This window comes from Alligator mississippiensis, chromosome 13, assembly GCF_030867095.1.
Source record: "Alligator mississippiensis isolate rAllMis1 chromosome 13, rAllMis1, whole genome shotgun sequence".
NCBI lineage: Eukaryota > Metazoa > Chordata > Crocodylia > Alligatoridae > Alligator > Alligator mississippiensis.
The window spans coordinates 57,933,109-57,951,642 of NC_081836.1; the positions used below are offsets into that span (position 1 = coordinate 57,933,109).

Consider the following 18,534-nt stretch of genomic DNA (forward strand, 5'->3'; position numbering starts at 1 on the left):
AGCACATAAAAGTCAGACACTAAGAGCAAAGAAAGTGATGCTGCTTCTCATTATCCCGGATTCTTTTTGTAGGACTTGAATTCAATGAAAACATGAGGTTTATATATTGGGAAACAAAATCAAAGCTAACCAAGGGTCTTCTATCCTCCCTGTTCTGGCCAGAAAGGGTTCTTTCTTACCAGCCCTCAACTCCTTTGAAGCTGCGAAGGCAGTGAAAGAAATGCCAACATGTTTTAAGAACGTTAATGGTGGAGCACAATAACATGCATCTCAAAGTAGCCCCAGTTCTAATGGAGCAAGGGTAGGCAGTGAAGCAACTAAACTACAAGGCTTAGTTCTGCAAAACAAAGACACAGAAAGTGTCAAGTCATTCCCCAGACATCCTCTACTCTGACTTGCCTCCGTGATGATGAAACTTATGATTGTATTTCATCAGATGTCTGTGGAGATCTCTCCCCACCCGCCTGTCCCTCTGCAGATAACATTTCAAGAGCCCCGCAACTTCTCTGCGCTTTTTCACTCTATCTTTGTTTTAGGCATGTTCATACTACCTGTAAACTTGAGACACAAAAATCTAATGAAACCTGGCCCCAGATGATTTTTGTGTACATGAACACAAAGGGGCAGGGGATTCTAAAAGCACACAGACAGGAGACCATACAAATGAGAAAAGCCAAAAGGAAACAGATTTACAAGTTTAATGTAGATTCAAGTATAGGATTAACAATTCCCCAACAGTTTATACAGAGACCCTTGTAACATGATACAAGTCTTCGCCAATGCACTTCCACAACACGTGGGGAACACTGTGAAGAGAGGTAATGGTTTCATTGCATGGAGAGCTGTTTGCAACAGGGATGACATGCAGCAGTGACAAGATTTAATACCGTAATTGGTACTTCCTCCTTTACTTGACATTGATTGAAAAAAATCTATTGACTTTTGATAAGCACAAGTCTAGAAAATTAAATCAAAGAAACTATGGTCTCTAAAGCCTGCCCTACCCACAATAACACCACTACGTCCATTCCTACATTAGTAGTGTCAAGAACTAGGTCTACCTGATAGACATGTATTTATTTCAAGCCTGAAGAAGTCTCCTAGCAGGAGATGTGATACAAGGAAGAGATAACTTGCGCGCTAACAGAATTCGAAGTTACAGACAGATGCTGACATCAATCTATAACTATGGTTATCTTTTGCAAGAACGTTTTCAGCTAATATCCTGGTAACACTGAAAGACACGGTGAACTCTGAAGTTATTGCTGTATGAACAAGGTGACGCGCGTATATGTTTCAAGTGTTTAAGCATGAGGAAATAGTACTGGAATACGCTGCCAGAGTTGTTCAGGCTAAACAACAGGAGGTAAATGGAAACAGACTCTTCTTTTCCCACTGAGATTGGAATTACTGTGGAGTATTGGAACACTCAAATTGCATATGTGATTTCTTGAGCTATTTTTGAAATGCAAAAGCTAACCTATTCATTGTGGGCCCCAGGTCAGCAAGGACAAAAGCTATCCAGCAGCCTGAGCTGGGCATCACCCAGGACCAATTTTAAAACTACTACAGTATAAAAGAATCATTAGTTCTCATCCAGGCAAGCGGCTGATTGCGAGCTCCCACATCAGCCGTGCAAAAGGCAGTAAGATTAGGAAGAAAGAGGAAGCACTATGCTGTTAGTGTACTTGGCCAATACTTCACCACAATTAGCCCAAGTGCGTGAGAGAGACTTCATTATCTGTATTATAATCACCTTTCAAGGATGGGGCAGTTTAGAATCTGCAGCCAAAGCTAAGGGCAAGCAATTGTTTTGATACTAAAGCACCAGGAAGGTCTGAGTATGGTTTGAACCGACTTTAAAAGAAGTGAAATGATGGATCCAATTCAGTCTCGGAAATGCTAGCAATAGAGGACGTTTCTGTGCCGTTATGTACGTATTATATTACTGACTTAGGATGCAATTAGGTAAAATTAACCCTTCAATACTCAGTGAAGTAAATTCCTCCTAGCCTCCCTTTGGAAAACAAAATATGTTCTCATATATTATATTTTAAATATATTTCTGATATATAGTTATCGTCAGGGCAGTTCCTTTATATACATGTTCTTTACATATACATCCAGTACTTGGACACATATACAGTATACAGAAGAAACTATTCATACATTTTGCACGTCGAACCAGTCCAATTTGTATTGCAAGTGCAACAGATGCAATTAGAAACAGGGAGCACACGTTTTGATTTCTTCCCCCCCGCCCCCAAGTCGCACCAACTCTGGGCTGTTTGTCTAGGTCAGGCTCTGAGTCAAAGACAGGGCCAGATTTTAACAGTGCCGGCCTGTGCAAACATCGGCACAGAGCCACTCAATAACTATGCACTCAGAGGGTTAATTCCCTGAATTAGTGACCATGCGCCACTCTGTGCCCATCAAGGAACATACTGCAGGTTTGTATTGGTAAAATCTACTCTATTTCCTTTAACCCAGTCCAGAAGGACAAACCCCTGACATTTCCCATTGCAGACATTTGACTGTACTTGTTGATTTAAAAATAAAAGACCCACAGGATGACTGGGTGACACCATAATGCCCTCTTCTTTCCAAAGTGCATTTTAAAAAACAAATTTGTAAACAAAATCATCTGCAAGAGGACTCCGAGGTTAGAGCTAGCAGAGCTGTAATTTCAAGTGGTGTCGCACTGAGCATGTGAATGTAACTGAAGTGATTAATGGCTGCCCTTCACTAGTGAGGATACCTTTTCAGGAGCTGGAGAGGGGAGCTTTTTTCATTTCTATTTTAATCTTCAAGTGCAGGAAGAAGGTCAGCTATGCTATCGACATAGTAATCAGGAATCAGGTTCCTCCTGGCAGGGCAGTCACTCTCCTGGTGACTTTTCACTTCTTCCAAAGTGGAGACTCCGGTCAGCGTCAGGATGGTGGTGAGGCCACAGGTGTTGCCCATGAGGATATCCGTGTCCAGCCGATCTCCCACCATGATGGTGCGAGCTGGGTCGATGTCGAACTCGCTGACCACGCAGTCAAAGATGTACCGGCTGGGCTTCCCGATGATGAATGCCTCACGCTCTGCCGCAACCTCCACGGCTTTCACAAGGCAGCCGGTCCCTGAGGGCAGAACCAAAAAACAAAGTGAAGAAGGACGCAGAATTCATGGTTAAAACACTGCTGGCGTTTCACAAGTGTGACCCCTGCTACGAGAGGCCTCACGATGGGCTGGCAGACAGCTAACAGAGAGCAGGTACAACACTCATGCGTGGTAGGAGCCTTTAGCCCATGGCAGGTCGGTCTGCGCAGAGCAGCGGGGTGGGAAGCCGAGCACAGCGACCGCCGGGGGCCTGCGCATGAACTGCACGTGCTGTGAAAGCGAGGGGGAGATGAAGGCTTGTGAAGGGCAGGCAGTGAAAAGCTATAGTTTAGAGATGGAGTACAGGTTTCCCTCATTTTATTTGGTACGTGCGTTCCTGAAACAGCAAATTCGCATCTAAGGAACCCGCTTTATTATGCAGCAAATAGGGGACACCCCAAGAACCTGACTGAACTGACCCAAGGGAAACCCGTAGCAAGAAGCTCCAGCCCTGGAGAGCCAAGGCAGCGGGCGTGAACCCCTCCAGCCCCTCGGCTTGCTGCATCGATTTCAAAGACATTAGGGCTGGAAGAGACCTCGTGACAGCCTCACCTGCTCCAAAACCCAGGCGAGGGCTGAGCAGAGGTGCCCGCGGCCGCCAACGAGGCCTGGAGGAGCAGGGCAGAGCCATCACCCGGCCCAGCTCAGGGAGGACACCCCCCCGTCCTCCCCAATCCCATCCCCAGGCCCGGTCTAGAGACCCCGAGTCAGTGCCAGATTTGGAATTAAACTACGTTTTAAGGCTTCTAAATAGAACAAAAACGTCCTTTTTTTTTTTTTCTTAACAGGAATGTGAGGGGCCCCTAAATATGAAAAAAAATGGACATTCTGGTTGCAACATGAATACGAGAGGCTTCTAAATTCAAAAAGGACGTATTCGTATTACAACCAAAATGTCATCTGTTTATTTAGAGGCCCCTATATTCCTATTAGAACAAATATGTTAATTTCTTAATTTAGAGGCCCCTCATTTCTGTTGTAATGCGAATATAAGAGACCTCTAAACTTAAAAAAAAGAAAAAAAGAAAAAGGACATCTTGGTTGTAATAGGAATATGAAGGGCCTCCAAGCAAGGAAAAAAAAAAAGAAATTTTTGCTTTAATATGAATATGAGGGCCTCTAAATAAGAAAAGGGACATTTTTGTTTTAATATGAATATGAGGGCCTCTAAATAAGAAAAGGGACATTTTTGTTTTAATATGAATATGAGGGCCTCTAAATAAGAAAAAAAGGACATATTTGTTGCAACAAGAATAAGAGGGTGCCCTATACATGAAAAAACTCTACATTTTTGTTCTAATATGAATACGAGGGCCTCCAAAGAGACCAAAAATGTCCGTTTCTTTCTTAATAGGGACGTGGGGCCTCTAAATGAGGGAAAAAAAGGACATTTTTGTTGCAATAGGAATCTGAAAGGCCCCTAAATAAGAAAAAAAATGGACATTTTGTTCTAATAGGAATAAGAGGGGCCCTGAATATGAAAGAAAAGGACATGTTGTCCCACTATGAATCCGAGGGGCCCGTAAACAAGAAAGCACGGGACGTTTTAGTCGCAGTGCGGACGCGAGGGGCCTGTGCCCGTGGGAACAAGCGGAGGCTTTGCCCCGCACGGGGCAGTGCCGTTGCTGGCGAAGCGGGTGCTGGGGGAGGGAGGGAGGGGACGGGCGATGCGCGGTGTCCCCCTCCCCCGCCCCGCCGTGGCCCGGCCGGCGCACGCACCGGGGATGGCGGCGCCGCCCTCGAGCGGCAGGCGGTGGTCGCGGTTGGTGCCGACGAGCAGGCAGGCGGCGCCGCCGCGCAGCAGGTAGCGCAGCGCCTGGCACAGCTTGGCGTAGGCGAAGTGCTCGTCGAAGCCGACCAGCACGGCACGCACGGCCGGGTCGAGCGGCGCCTGCGCCCAGTCGGCGGGGCCGGGCCCGGGCAGCGCGGCGGGGCCGGGGCCCAGGTGCGGCACGCCGGCGGCCCGCAGCTCGGCGCTCAGCGCGGCACCGCCCAGCACGTAGGCGGCGGCGCCGGGCGGCAGGGCCTGGCGCAGGTAGCGCGCGGCGCAGTAGGCCGAGCCGAAGACCTGGCGCGGGGCGGCGGCGGGGAAGCCGAGGCGCCGCAGCTTGTCGGCGTAGGCCTGGCGCGTGCGGCTGCTGTTGTTGGTCACGTAGCACAGGCGCTTGCCCGCCGCCTCCAGCCGCGCCAGCGCGTCCGGCGCCCCCGCCACGGCCGCGTCGCCCCGCCACAGCACGCCGTCGCAGTCGAACAGCAGCGTGTCCGCCGCGCCCAGCACGGCCCGCGCCGCCGCCGCCTCCAGTCGCCGGCACGACCGCCCCTCAGCCGCCATGGCGCCTCTGAGGAGAGCTGCCGCGCCGCGTCGCAGCGCCGCCTCATTGGTGGCGCGGCGCGCCGGCAGCCGCCTCATTGGTGGAGCGGACGGAGGGCCCGCCTTCCGCCGCGCGCCATTGGCTGGCTCCTGAGGGGTGCGGAAAGGGCCCCGCCCGCCGTTTGCTATTGGGTAGCCCGCTCCGGCCCATTGGGGGGATAGGAGGATGGAACCCGCCGTCTATTGGATGAGAGCGGCAGAGTTCCCGCCCCACCGTGCATGCCATTGGGAAATAGAGGATGGACCCCGCCCTCTATTGCATGAGGGGACGCTGAACGACCCATTACGCAATAAAATGGACCCCGCCTTCTATTGGGTGAGGAGGGAGAGTCCAGTCCCGCCCCGCCCCGCCCCGCCCCGCCGCGCGGCCCATTGGGGAAACAGGGGGGATGGACCCCGCCTTCTATTGGACGAGTGATCATAGTCCTGCCCCACCGCACGTCCCATTGGGGAACAGGAGGATGGACCCCGCCCTCTATTGGGTGAGGGTTGGAGTGCCGTCCCGCCGAGCGTGCCATAGACCCCGCCCTCAATTAGTTGAGCGGTCAGAGTCCCGCCCCGCCCCGCGCCCCATTGGGAAGCAGGAGGGATGGAGCCCCGCCCCCTATTGGGTGAGCGGTCAGAGAGCCCCACCCTGCCCCGCGCCCCATTGGGACGCGGAAGTTAAGGGCCCGCCCCCCTCCTCCGCTGATTGGCTAGCCGAGCTCCCGCCGGGCTGCCCGCTTAGTTCACAAGTCCCCTCCGGGGCCGGGGGTCATGAGGGCGCGGCGAGGTCAGGGGTTAGCGCGGCGCTGCCGGCGGGGGCCGCCCGCGGCTCCCGCCCCTCCCCTTCCCCGCCCCGCGCGCGCGGCCCGTTGTTATGACGACACGGCCGTAAAGCCGCCATCTTGGCGGTGCGGCGCGTTGCGACATGGAGGCCGCGATGGCAACGGGCGCGGGGCCGGCGGGGCTTACGGCAGCCGGGCCGGCGGGGCCTGAGGCGGCCGCCGCCCGCAGCCCGGGCCCGCCCGCCGGCCCCGCCGCCTTCCTTGGCCTCCCGGCCGCCTTCAGCGACGGAGGTAAGGGCGGGGGAGGAGGCCGCGCGCTCACTTTTGCGGGGCAAACCCCTCAAAACCGGGGAGGAGGGGGGGCTGCCACACCACGCGCCCCCCGCCCCCCTCTCGCTCGGATCCCGCGGACAAAGTTTGTACGCTTTCTGACCGTTTTTTCCCTACCTGTGGGGACTTTTTACTATCTGTAATTTTCCCTGAGGAGCCCGAAAGATTTTTAAAAAATTAAAAAAAACAACGCTATTTGGCGGTTTCGTAGCGGGTCGAATCGACGGCGCCGTTTCCGACCCACGTTTCTCGCGCGGCCGCTGCATCGGTCCACCTTTCCGTGGGTGAATTTGACTTAAATAGTCGGGGGGGGGGAAAAAAATGTTTATCGGCTTCCTGTCGTAGCCGAGGAGACGGACGAGCCCGAGCGGGAACGAGCCGTCGCCGCGAGCGCCGTGCTTCCGAACGTCACCGCCTCTTTCGTTTTAAACCTTAGACGACGACGACGTGCACAAGTGCGGGCGCTGCCAGGCCGAGTTCACCTCCTTGGAGGAGTTCGTTCAACACAAGCTGCAGAAGACCTGTCAGCGGACGCAAGACGCCGTTGCTGGCGCGGCGGCGGCGAATCTTCTGGGTCCGGAAGTGCAAAAGGTGACGTCCGGCTCACGCTCCCTTCGTTAGGACGCAACGAAGTAGCGAGCGGGGTTGACGGGAGACGACGCGAGACGCGATTGTCATGTTTCCTACTAAACCGTTGTGTGTTACGGCAGGTCGTTCCTTCTGTTGAGGAGTCTATAACTGTTGCTCATATAGTTGTGGAGACCTCTTCCATAGCAGAAGAAATCAGTAATGCGTCAGCTATCGTAGGTAAGTGGCAAGGGTTACGTGCCTTGTCGTTGGCGCTGTTTTTAGAGATTTGTTTGTTCGTTTGTTTTTTCCCGCTTTTTCTAGCTGGGCTCTAAAGGTTTGTGATCGATTTGACTGGTGACCGCTGTAGCCACGGGCAGGTTGAGCTAGCGTAGTCGGGAACGGAAGAGTTCGGGTCTTGGTGGGGTGGTGCCGGGGGGTTATTTTGTGTAAAGCAATGTAAATTATATTTTTTAGGGAGGTAACGAGGCTGGAAACTACTGTGTATCCTCGTCCCAAGATGGTTAAATGGAAAGAAGTCTCTAATTTATCACCAAAGTGACCGTGTATCCTCGTCCTAAGATGGTTAAATGGAAAGAAGTCTCTAATTTATCACCAAAGTGACCGTGTATCCTCGTCCCAAGATGGTTAAATGGAAAGAAGTCTCTAATTTATCACCAAAGTGACCGTGTATCCTCGTCCTGAGACAGTTAAACTAGAGACTTCTATCCATTAATCACCAAAATGACCGTGACTCCTTTAGAAGTAATTTGAATCGTCTGGAGTGAATCTTAACGTTTATTTAATGGCAGTTTTTGCCTGCATTTATTTAACTAGCATATGCAGGTCCTTGCTGGGAGACACTGTTTCTGCAACTGATCCTCTCTCAAATGCTCGATTTTAGTTCGAATGGAGTTGTGTTAAACTATTGATGTCCATAATAATTAGTGTTGGAAATATTCATTCTCTCTCTCTCTCTCTGTCTCGCTCGTACTTTTTTAACACGTATCTTTCTGAAGTCTACTTATTTCCAGGATCCATTTCCGCCTGGGTCTACATTAGTAAATTCATAAGTATTGTTTAAAAAAAAAAAAAAAAGAGACTTAAATTACCTTTTTCCTCTTCCCATAGAAGCTTTACTTGATTAGAAAGTTTAGAATTTAGAGTTTAGAAAGCTTGATTAGAAACGCTACTTCACAGTCAGGGCGGCTAGGACCTGGAACCAACTTCCAAGAGAAGTGGTGCTGGCTCCTACCCTGGGGGTCTTTAAGAGGAGGCTGGATGAACACCTTGTGGGTCATTTGACCCCAGTACTCTTTCCTGCCATGGCAGGGGTCGGACTTGATGATCTGCTCAGGTCCCTTCCGACCCGACCAACTATGAAACTGAGAAACTTTTTTGCTTTTGTAATGGCCACTTCCATTTGGTGTTTAACCACTGTGTCCCTGTCCTAGGGTTTGGCAGCAGTACAGTTCTTTTGTTCTGGCTGTCATCACAGATGACTTTTGGCTTGCACTGTGTAGCCTGTTTTCTGAATAAAATAAATCCATGCTGTAAAGATGTGGACCAGACTACCCAGCTTCTGCTCTCTCCCAGCACAAATGGTTCGGTGTCATTTTGCTGTCAAAGATCATGTGAAATTACATCCCTAATTCTCTTACACGACTATAGGCAACACCTTTCTGACTGGTTTGATGGTTGAGAGAGGTTGACCTGTTGCACAGGGATGTATGTGAGCCCTTGGTTTGATAGTGTTAGGGAGGCAGCATGCTGAACTCCTGCTAGGATGGGATGGGGGTAGGAATCCTGCACGGCCCCTTTCTAACTCCTACCTGGTTATAGCTAATAACTACTTTAATTTTAAACTCCAAAAGCATTGATCATACCCTTGGCCACCTTTGGCATAGTACTAGAAACGCAATAGTTACATACTTAGTCAATATGGACTTTGCCGTGCACTGTTCCTGCTTAAAGGCACCTGCTTCTCTTACCTTTCCCTTATCTGAAATCTTAAACATCAAATCCAGCCAGTGCTCTGAGTTAATCTTTGGTAAAGAACGTAACTGTCTTCCTATTCTTTTCCCAGGAAGTGGGCACATCAAGGAGGTCATTGTTGCAGGAGATCATGTTTTTGAAAATCCCAATGGTGACATTGATGGTGAAATCACTGAAGGGCAGGACAGCCCTGATGACAGAGAACAGGGCGTCTCCACAGAACTCATCAAGGTGAAGCTGCTGGTGAATAAAGAAGGCCGATATGTGTGCGAGTTGTGTCAGAAGACATTTAAAACGGTAAGGTTTGCTTTGCAAGTGCTCACGGCACCCAGTCCTTAGGAAGCCTATGCCTCGGGGTCTTTGCAGACCTGCTGGAAAATGCATTTTTGACTGCCTGGTGCTAGTATTTACAGATTCACCTTATCTCAAAATAGTATCCCCCCGAATAATGGAGATTCATGCTAAAGCATTAACTGCCACCTACCAGATCACAGCATTGAATCAAATCTTTATCTGGAATCCTGTCTCTAACAGTGGCCAGAGAGAAACCTGTCAAATCTCCAGAATAGTCGAGCATAATAATAATCTGCAGGGGAAGCTGCTGCTGCTTTACCTTGGTAATTGGCTTATACCCTGAGGCACAGTGGTTTGCATCTCATTTGCATGTAGTGCATCGCATCCAGTTACTGTAATGTGTCCCACATAACCTGTTGTATTAAGCTGTGCATTCCAGCAGGTCCAGTTTTCCTGCATATAAGGCGGTTCATAAGCATCTAGCCTTAACCTTGACAGCATTTGGAATGGTTGTTTTTTTCTCTGCGTTCTAGCAGATACACAGTTCTCTCTTTAATGACTAATAGCTTGGTTGTTCTTGAACGTCTCTTTAATTGATGAAATTGTAAATCACTGATAAATGTTCTTCCCAATTTTTAAATGAACTTGCTAGGCCAGTATTCTCAAAGCTCACATGATCACTCACAGCAGCAGGAAGGACTATGAATGTAAACTCTGTGGAACGTCCTTTAGGACAAAGGGCTCTCTAATCAGACACCACCGGCGCCACACAGGTAAGATGCTCGTTCTTTCAGCAAAATGTTTTCTTCTGGCTGGAGTAAACTGTACTTGGTTCTTCCTTGGTACCTCAGTGATGAGCTGTCTGCTTTCTGTCTTCTGATCTGAGCACATTATAAATCCTACAATATTTGGGCTTCTCAGAGGCTGAGGTTAGAACACTTGTTTTCGCAGATTATGCATGTAATTGAGTGGAAGGTAGTAGGCCCAGACTGGCACGTGTGCTCCAAAAGGCCATGAAGCACTACTCGCAAAGTATGGCTTATCAGGTCAAAGCTCTTGGTCAGCACTGATGGATGTCGGTGTCTGGTGTGGTGATTCATGCCTTCTCCTTTTTCTTGTTAAGATGAGCGACCTTACAAATGCAAAAAGTGTGGGAAAAGCTTCAGAGAATCAGGAGCTTTGACTCGGCATCTGAAATCCTTGACGCCTTGCACTGAAAAAATCCGCTTCAACATGAACAAAGAAATAGTTGTTAATAAAGATGATTTGCCAACAGGTCAGTGAAATGGCAGTTGCATGCACTTTAAATCGGATAAAGTAGAGGTCATGTTCCTGGCACTCAAATAAAAGTGTTCTTTCCTCCGTGTTTTTAATATAAATAAAATATGTTTCTCCATGTTAAAGCACCAGCTCAGAGTGCACGTGGAGAGGCCTGACATGGATGAATACATCTAGGTCACAGAATGCGAGACTTATTTCAGAATTTGGCAGCAGGAAGACCATTTCACTGAGCACAAAACTTAAATTTCCACTCTGAAAATGGGAAATATTGGATGCCACTTGTACAGAAAGAGTGATTAAAGAAAATGGCTCATGTTAAATACAAGTAGTAGTCCTTAATAAGCAAGATAGTGATATTCTTAGATACTTGAATAAGACCAGTGAAGTAGAACTAAATGAATATGTAGCTGGAAGCTGGGTGCTTCTAATTCTACTGCTTCTAAACTAATGTAATTGGTTTTTAATTCTGGTGCTTTTCTTGAAGGATCCTGTAGCTCGAATGCAGAGACTGTTTCATCTATAGCAAGCGAATCCATTGAGACATCTCCCGTGATTCATCTAGTGACTGATGCAAAAGGCAATGTTCTTCACGAAGTCCACGTCCAAATGCAGGAACTGCCTGTTGTTGATACTAAATCCTTGGACCAAGATGTGAGTGTCGTTTCTGTTGCATAAAACAGATAAAAGGATCCAGAGAAGCAGAAATGCTTTTCCTTGGCTTCAGGGTCCTGGAGTTGGAAAGCAGTTCCGCTCATTTAAATTCCTCTCATCAGCCTCAAGGTGGTGATGAACATTGTTTAATACTGTCTTCCCAAAATGAGCAGCTACAGATACATAGTTCAAGCTCAGATGCTGATGTTAGCTGGCAGCACTCCAAGGAACATTGAATGGTGGTTTTATAAAGGACAGACTCAAAAGAAATGTAAAGAGGACTTATACATACCTAGCCCCCCGCAGACCTGAATAGACTAAAGCTAGCTCTGTCCTGTTCAGTAAGTACGTTCCTGTAGACCAGTTCCAATGCCGTATGCAAGCATTCTGAGTTCTGCTGCAAGTGGCTGTGTAACTCATGCTGCTGGGTGCCTCGTTCCAGGACTGAGCACTGGAGGCATCTAGAGCTGTGCATGTTCTTTCTTGCTGCTTATTTGGCGAGGAACAAAAATTCTGTCGTTCACCAATACTTTCATTATGATAAAAGACGATAATAAGTAGTACACCTGCAGTCAGGTGAGTGTGAGGATGCTTCTCTTACCCCTGTTGTGAAACTGACTCCAAAAGCAGGTAGGAAAAAGCCTTGCAAGTAAAGTAAAAATAGTAACTAGGTGACTTCTCTCAGCTGTCCCCCATCACAGAACGGGTCATGCTGGTGATAAGCCCCATTATGCATGGAGTACTGTTGCCTACAAGATTAACTTAATGCTTCCTGTAGTTACCGTCTGATTACTTGATTTCCTGCAGCCATCTAATCCCGAGGAGCTGTCATGCGAAGGGGAAGTGAACAGTGAGAATTTGCTGAGACAGGCCATGAGGAATTCTGGCATTGTGATTGAGAGAGTCACCATGGAGGAGATTCAGAAATCCGACGAAGCCAGTGCAGCTGCTTCTGAAGAGCTAGAAAATGAAGGGGTAGAAGCGGAAGAAGAGCTATGTGGAGAACAGTGTATCGAAATAGAGCAAGTAGAGACTGTACGTTTAAATCCTTGTACTTTTCACAGAGCATAACTTTTCTTTACCATAAGAAATATCTGCTCTCTGCAAACACAGAGTTCATGTTTGATTGCTAGCTTCACTGCATCTATTTTAGTCTTGCTAGTGCCCAATTTGCAGTGGATTAGCAGAAGCTGAGAGTAACATTTTTCTTGCATGTTAGAACATGTAGCGTCAACACCATCTGTCCTGTTTCTTATCTTGTTTCTTTGTACCAACGTGTGTGTGGTTTGAGTCTGACTAGTGATATGCATTCCCCAAACTCTGGTGAAAGTATTTTTGTTGTGCTGTTTGTTTTTAATAGACAGATTCACAAACAACAAATGGCTACAAAAGTTACGTTTGCTCTCATTGCACTGAAGTCTTCAGCGAGGCTGCTTTCCTTGAAACGCACATGAAAGAACATTTAGGTAAGGCTGCCGTGAATTTTCTTTTTGTCCAAAATGAATTCTCTGCCAGTGCCAGAGCATTTTCATTCCATCGTTGCATAAGGTATGCTACTGTCCATTCTAAAAAGTGACACGCAGATTCAGCTAGTGTTGAGAACCAGCAAAAAAAAATGAAGAGGTCAAACTGGCTGAGAAGAAACATTTTGCTGAGATGTAAAAACATTATAGAATCGCTTCTAAAAGAAACACAAAGGCAGCTCTGCATTGCAGGTGCTGCAGAGGAGATGGCTTCTTTCACTAGTGGTCATAAGATTGCATGGAGAGGCCATGAGCAGATTAGTTCTAGTTGAGCAGGGAAAAGGCTGGAGAGAGACCAGGTCAGTGGATGTGGCTAGAAGAGCTCCTTGAAGGGCTCTAAAAGCATATAATGGTGATTGAAGCTGAATCCTGTAGCAAAGGGGAAGCTAATAGAATTAGCCGAGACTGGGGCAGAGCCCATGTGCTACTTTTAAATGCTGCTCCTCCCCACGTGCTTTCCCTCTGGTTCTCGGAAAGTATCTCGGAACTTCCAGCAAAGGTGTGGCGCGGTTAGCAGCAGGGCAGGCCTCCTCTCTGCATGTTGCCCAAGGGGAGTCTAGTCTCCAGCCCATCTCTGGCCTAGGAGGGTGCCTAACAAGGATGCTAGCTGTGGTGATCGGATTCCCTTGCTCTGCTGTTGCCGGTTGCCCAGTGCAGATCTCCCTCTCTAGAGTACAAGCCGTTTAGATGCGAGGAGTGTGGGAAGGAGTTCCCCAAGGGCTACCTGTTAAAGAAGCACCAAGAAGTGCATGTCCATGAGCGGCGCTTCCGCTGCGGGGAGTGTGGGAAGCTGTACAAGACCATCGCACACGTGAAGGGCCACAGGAGGGTCCACTCGGATGAGCGCCCCTACTCTTGCCCAAAGTGCGGCAAGAGGTACAAGACCAAGGTAGGCATGGCTGCTGGGCTGGTCTGGCCTGGGTTCTCCTCTGCGGAGCTAGAGCAGGGGGGCAGTTAGCAGGCAATGTCCAGTGATCCTCAGGGTGACAGATAAAATCCCTTAAGCCAGGGCAGAGGAGGGTCACTGGGCTGTGAGAGATTGTTCTGGTAAATCGTTTAGCAGGATTTGAGAAGAGATTAGATGCTAGAGAAAGTTGTGCCTAAGGATAAACCCTTGTGCTCATAAACAAGCTAGTCACTTCTGGGGAAGGGGATTTTCTTTGCATGCTGCCATGTTCAGTTTCCTCTGAGTTATGAGGCGCAGGCTACTGTGAACCAGGGCAGTAGGGCACTGAGGTCAGCCTCCTAATGAGATTCCACAGCTGACACCTAGTGCATCGCAGGGACGGCAGCTTCGTTCTCTGTTAGTGACCATTAACTGTTCGAAGAGAACAGCAGAATCCTGACCTGCCCTCAGCAGAGAGAATGGCGTCGCAGTTCATATAGCTGTAGGGAGAGCGACTGCCTTCCTGGTCAGAAGCGGCGTCTCTCGCTGCCTGGGAGAAGAGCTCAACCGGCAGTAACTGCCACATGTCACGCGTCAGCTGTTGCCCCATCACATGTCCTCTGTGCTGCAGAATGCCCAGCAGGTTCACTTCCGGACGCACCTGGAGGACAAGCCCTACGTGTGCCAATACTGCAGCCGGGGCTTCCGGGAGAAGGGCTCGCTGGTGCGTCACATCCGGCACCACACAGGCGAGAAGCCGTTCAAGTGCTACAAGTGCGGGCGGGGGTTTGCGGAACATGGCACACTCAACCGGCACCTGAAAACCAAAGGTGAGAGCGAGGGGCTGTCGGGTCCCTGGGGGATCCAGTTACAGCTGTTGGGACATGTGCCCTCAATGGCTCGGTCATTATGACTGTCCTGTGAAAATCTACGTGGTGTAGACCTATGATCAGAGACCACGGACTGGTCAAATCGCACTGAGTGATGTTAGTGCCTAGTTAGAACGGGTCCTGTCTGCCCCTCTCATCAACTGAGTGGCATCAAAATGCATAATGTTTATTCTTTAAACTGCTCTACAAATTCCTTTCAATGTGCCATCTTAAACTAAAAGTCACCATGAGCAGGAAGAATGAGAATTGGTTTGCAGGTAGTAAGAACTGGTCCAGCTACCCCAGTATAACCGTGCCAAAAAGCAGAGCCGAGTGAAACTGAATTTGCTGATGTGTTAAGTCCGAGTAGCAAAAATATCTTGGCTGTCTACTTGCTTCAGAGTTGCGTGCAAGATCTAGGTTCAGCCTTTCGGAAGGGAAAGGTATCGTTCACCAAACAGCCCCCATGCTGAGGGGGCGGGGGGTTTGATCCGTAATGGCTTCCAAGAAGCTAATCCCAGCTCACCTTTCATTGATAGCAGCAGAGGGATTAAAACACAAAAGAAGCTCTTGGCTCCAGGAGCTTCTTAAATTTGGCATTTAATTACCGTAATGGAACTTGTCTTTGAGTAACTTCACTCATCAAGAAACCACTCTCCTCTTGCCTTTTTCTACCAAACACCGTAACGAGGCATGCAGCTGGCACGGTCTGCTGAACAGATGTTAATAATATTATATTCAAGATGCTAGCAAATAGCGAGCCAAATGACTGGATTGTCTGTTTAAAGCTATGCTTGCTTAATAAGCCGTAATGTCACATGTACGTGCCGGACGGTACTGGTTCTACAGGGTAGTTGCACATCTGCTTCTGAAAACACATTGCATAAGTAGCTGAACTGTGTATTGATACAGTGGACTGTTGGGGAATCTCAGGTCTAGTCTTGTATGTTTTGAGGAATGTTTTAAGTCTCTTGTGATTTCAGTGCTCAGACTGTCTTATGTATTTCTAGTAATTCCAATAAAGTTGAGGCCAGATTATAGTCTCCTATGGAGCACGACTTGGAGACTGACATTTGGGCTGAAGATAACTTAACTAACTCCTCCCAGGAATGTCTCGTAGAAGGTGTCACTAGTTTCCTGTGATACCAGGTGGAACAGGTGCAATTCTGATGAAAACCTTTGCATCTCCTGGATTATCATGCAGGTGGCTGCCTTCTTGCATTGAAGGAGGCTGAAGAAGTGCTGGTTTCAGAAGAAAGCCAGTCAGCTGACAACTTAGCTGCCACTGTTATTTCTGAAGATCCTCACACTGTTCTGGTGGAGTTTTCCTCCGTGGTGGCAGACACTCAGGAATACATCATCGAGGTAACATAGCCAAAACCATTGAATGAGGAAGGACAGCGGGAAGGCGGGCTTGTTTTGCACTGAAGTCAGCACAGTGCTTGGCCAGTAATGCATGTTCCTCCCCTGGCTGCTGTATTGGGAGGAGCATGGGAAATGGGGCCCAGCCAAAGCCACCTTCTTCCCCAGGGTTGCAGAACATGCAGGAGCTGCATCCCTACCTGTGAGGCAGAAGGACCTGTGTGGTTCCTCCCCTTTACCCTCACTTCACATGGCCTTGGGGGAACTCGGGGAGGAGAGAACCGGGTGAAGATTCCAGGCAGTCCTTATCTCCTCTCAGCAGCTCCTGTTCTCAGGGCCTGGGGGAACCGCAAAGAGCTGCCCCCTTCAGAAGATTTAAGTATTTGACCTAGGAGAACAAGGAAGGCTTTGCAGGAGGTGCTCCACAGTCCTGGTCCCTAGCTTCTCCCCAAACACGATTCTGTTGTAGTGTTTAAACACCATCTTGTTGTCTCTCTCAAGACCGCCACAGAAGACATGGAGACCAGTGAAGCTACTGAAATAATAGAGGGAACAAGACATGAGGTAGGCAGGCCTTGTCACATGCTGCTTTGCTGTTCTACCCGCTATACGCTCCCCTCATTTAAATTAACTTTTAGCATCCAAAAAGCCACATTAAGTAAACCAAAGCCCAGCTGGCTTGTTTTGCTGGAAAGATGCAGTTTTGCAGAACTGGCTTTGTGGCCCGGCCAAAAATAGCGTACCTCCTGCCTAAGTAAAACAGCGTGTTAACACCTTATGGCCTTTGTGAACCTGATCCTCTTAACAAGTCACAGAGGGTACTAAAAATAAAGACTGAGTGGAACAGAGGGAATGTCAGCACTACACATCCCTGCCTCGTCCCACTGTGGTGACGGACCAGTCTTCTGAACAGCGTGCAGTTCCCGTTGTGACTTGTCCGGCCTTTTAGGTTTTTGCAGTGCTGCTATCGCTGTTGTTTGAGTAACTAGTCTGTGACATCCAGCCTCAAGCAATCATTTAAGAATAACTGAAGTCATGACTTATGCAAAATATTTTTGTCCCCAAATGTGGGCAAAGATTCACTCCTCAGTTCACCCCTCAATGAAACACATCTCATCCTCTTGCCAAGGGGCCGCAACTTCAGGAGATGGTGGAACTAATCTGAACCCATTCAGCGCTGCCTGTATCTGTCGTAAAACATTGCCGGTCGGCAGTCACGTGGGTAGCTGTGACATAATTGGCAGGGGATGCCAAGCAAGCAGAACTGTCAACATTCAAAATGCTTTTTAGAAAAAAAATAAGACTGTTTCTCTCCTTTTGCACAGATGGACAGTCACATCATGAAGGTTGTACAGCAGATAGTGAACCAAGCAAACTCTGGCCACCAGATTATCGTGCAGAACGTTACGGTGGCAGAGGACTCGGAGGTAACCACTGATGCCGCAGACACAATCACCATAGCAACTCCGGAGAGTCTCACGGAGCAGGTTGCTATGACATTGGCTTCTGCTATCGGCGAAGGAGCGGTGCTGACGACAGAGGGTAGCATTGAGACGGAGGAAGCAACAGTAACGATGGTTGCATCAGAGGACATTGAAATAATGGAGCACGCAGGAGAGTTTGTAATAGCTTCCCAGGAGGGGGAGGTGGAGGTTCAGACAGTGATTGTGTAGCCCCTGGCACAGGGTGAGTGGCAGACCCCCAGCACATCTCCAGCAGCGTTTCTCTCCAGGGTGGGGAATTAGGGTAGAGCTGCATAAGCTGGCCCATCCCGGTGTCTGAGGAGTGGGAGGAAAAGCCATCTTGCGTAGAGTTATATATAAACCAAACCAAACCAAACCAAACCCTTTATAACCAGATGGAAGTGGCTTGAATCAAATACAGCCCTGCTATTACACTTTTCAGTTGACATGGAAATGTCAGACTCCTGCATGGTTTTACTGTGGAGGTGACTGCTCAGTCTTGACTGCCACAGACTCCGTGTTTTGTACAGCTGCCTCAAATAAAGGAACGTCCTTTGCAAAGCAGTAACCTTGGACCACGGGACGGTAGTGTTCTGAGATTTACCCTTCAGCATAGAAGGTAAAGCACGTGTGTCATTTCTTGCGGGAGAGACTCCTTGCTACCTAAGCTAACTGTAGTCAGTTAATAAACTCTGAGGCATTTTTGGGGTGAACTTACCAAAGCTGGAAGGCTACTGCTTCCTGCCTTCCAGCCTCCCCTCATAATGGTAATGCAGGTTTAGCTTGCTTGATCATGAGAACAGCCTTACGTACTTGTGTACGAGCAGTACATCACTATATCCTTGCTGTGTCACAAGGCTGCTCCAAGAGCTGGCCTGTCCATGTAGAAAGCCATACTGTACATGACGTTTTTTACCCAGGTACAGATTTTTAATTGCCTCTTGTACAGTTTCAGCTTGTAAATAAAAAAAAAAACAAACACATTTTTTTAATAAAATATATTTTAAGTTGCTTCTGTTGCTCTCTGATTT

General features: G+C 48.6%; 2 protein-coding genes across 2 annotated transcripts; one reads left to right on the forward strand and one right to left on the reverse strand.

The window, feature by feature from the left end:
• Positions 1-684: 684 nt before the first annotated feature.
• On the reverse strand, positions 685-5,498 carry PGP (phosphoglycolate phosphatase). The gene is made up of 2 exons (XM_059716706.1): positions 4,864-5,498; positions 685-3,125 (listed from the first exon to the last, which is right to left on the reverse strand). The coding sequence occupies exons 1-2, from the start codon at positions 5,474-5,476 to the stop codon at positions 2,800-2,802; spliced, it is 939 nt and encodes a 312-aa protein (XP_059572689.1). The 5' UTR covers positions 5,477-5,498; the 3' UTR covers positions 685-2,799.
• Positions 5,499-6,410: 912 nt separating this feature from the next.
• E4F1 (E4F transcription factor 1) lies at positions 6,411-18,515 on the forward strand. The gene is made up of 14 exons (XM_059716726.1): positions 6,411-6,573; positions 7,049-7,203; positions 7,323-7,419; positions 9,266-9,471; positions 10,121-10,241; positions 10,592-10,744; positions 11,234-11,400; positions 12,208-12,435; positions 12,761-12,866; positions 13,595-13,812; positions 14,441-14,639; positions 15,883-16,043; positions 16,542-16,604; positions 17,366-18,515. The coding sequence occupies exons 1-14, from the start codon at positions 6,426-6,428 to the stop codon at positions 17,711-17,713; spliced, it is 2,370 nt and encodes a 789-aa protein (XP_059572709.1). The 5' UTR covers positions 6,411-6,425; the 3' UTR covers positions 17,714-18,515.
• The last annotated feature ends 19 nt before the right edge of the window (positions 18,516-18,534 follow it).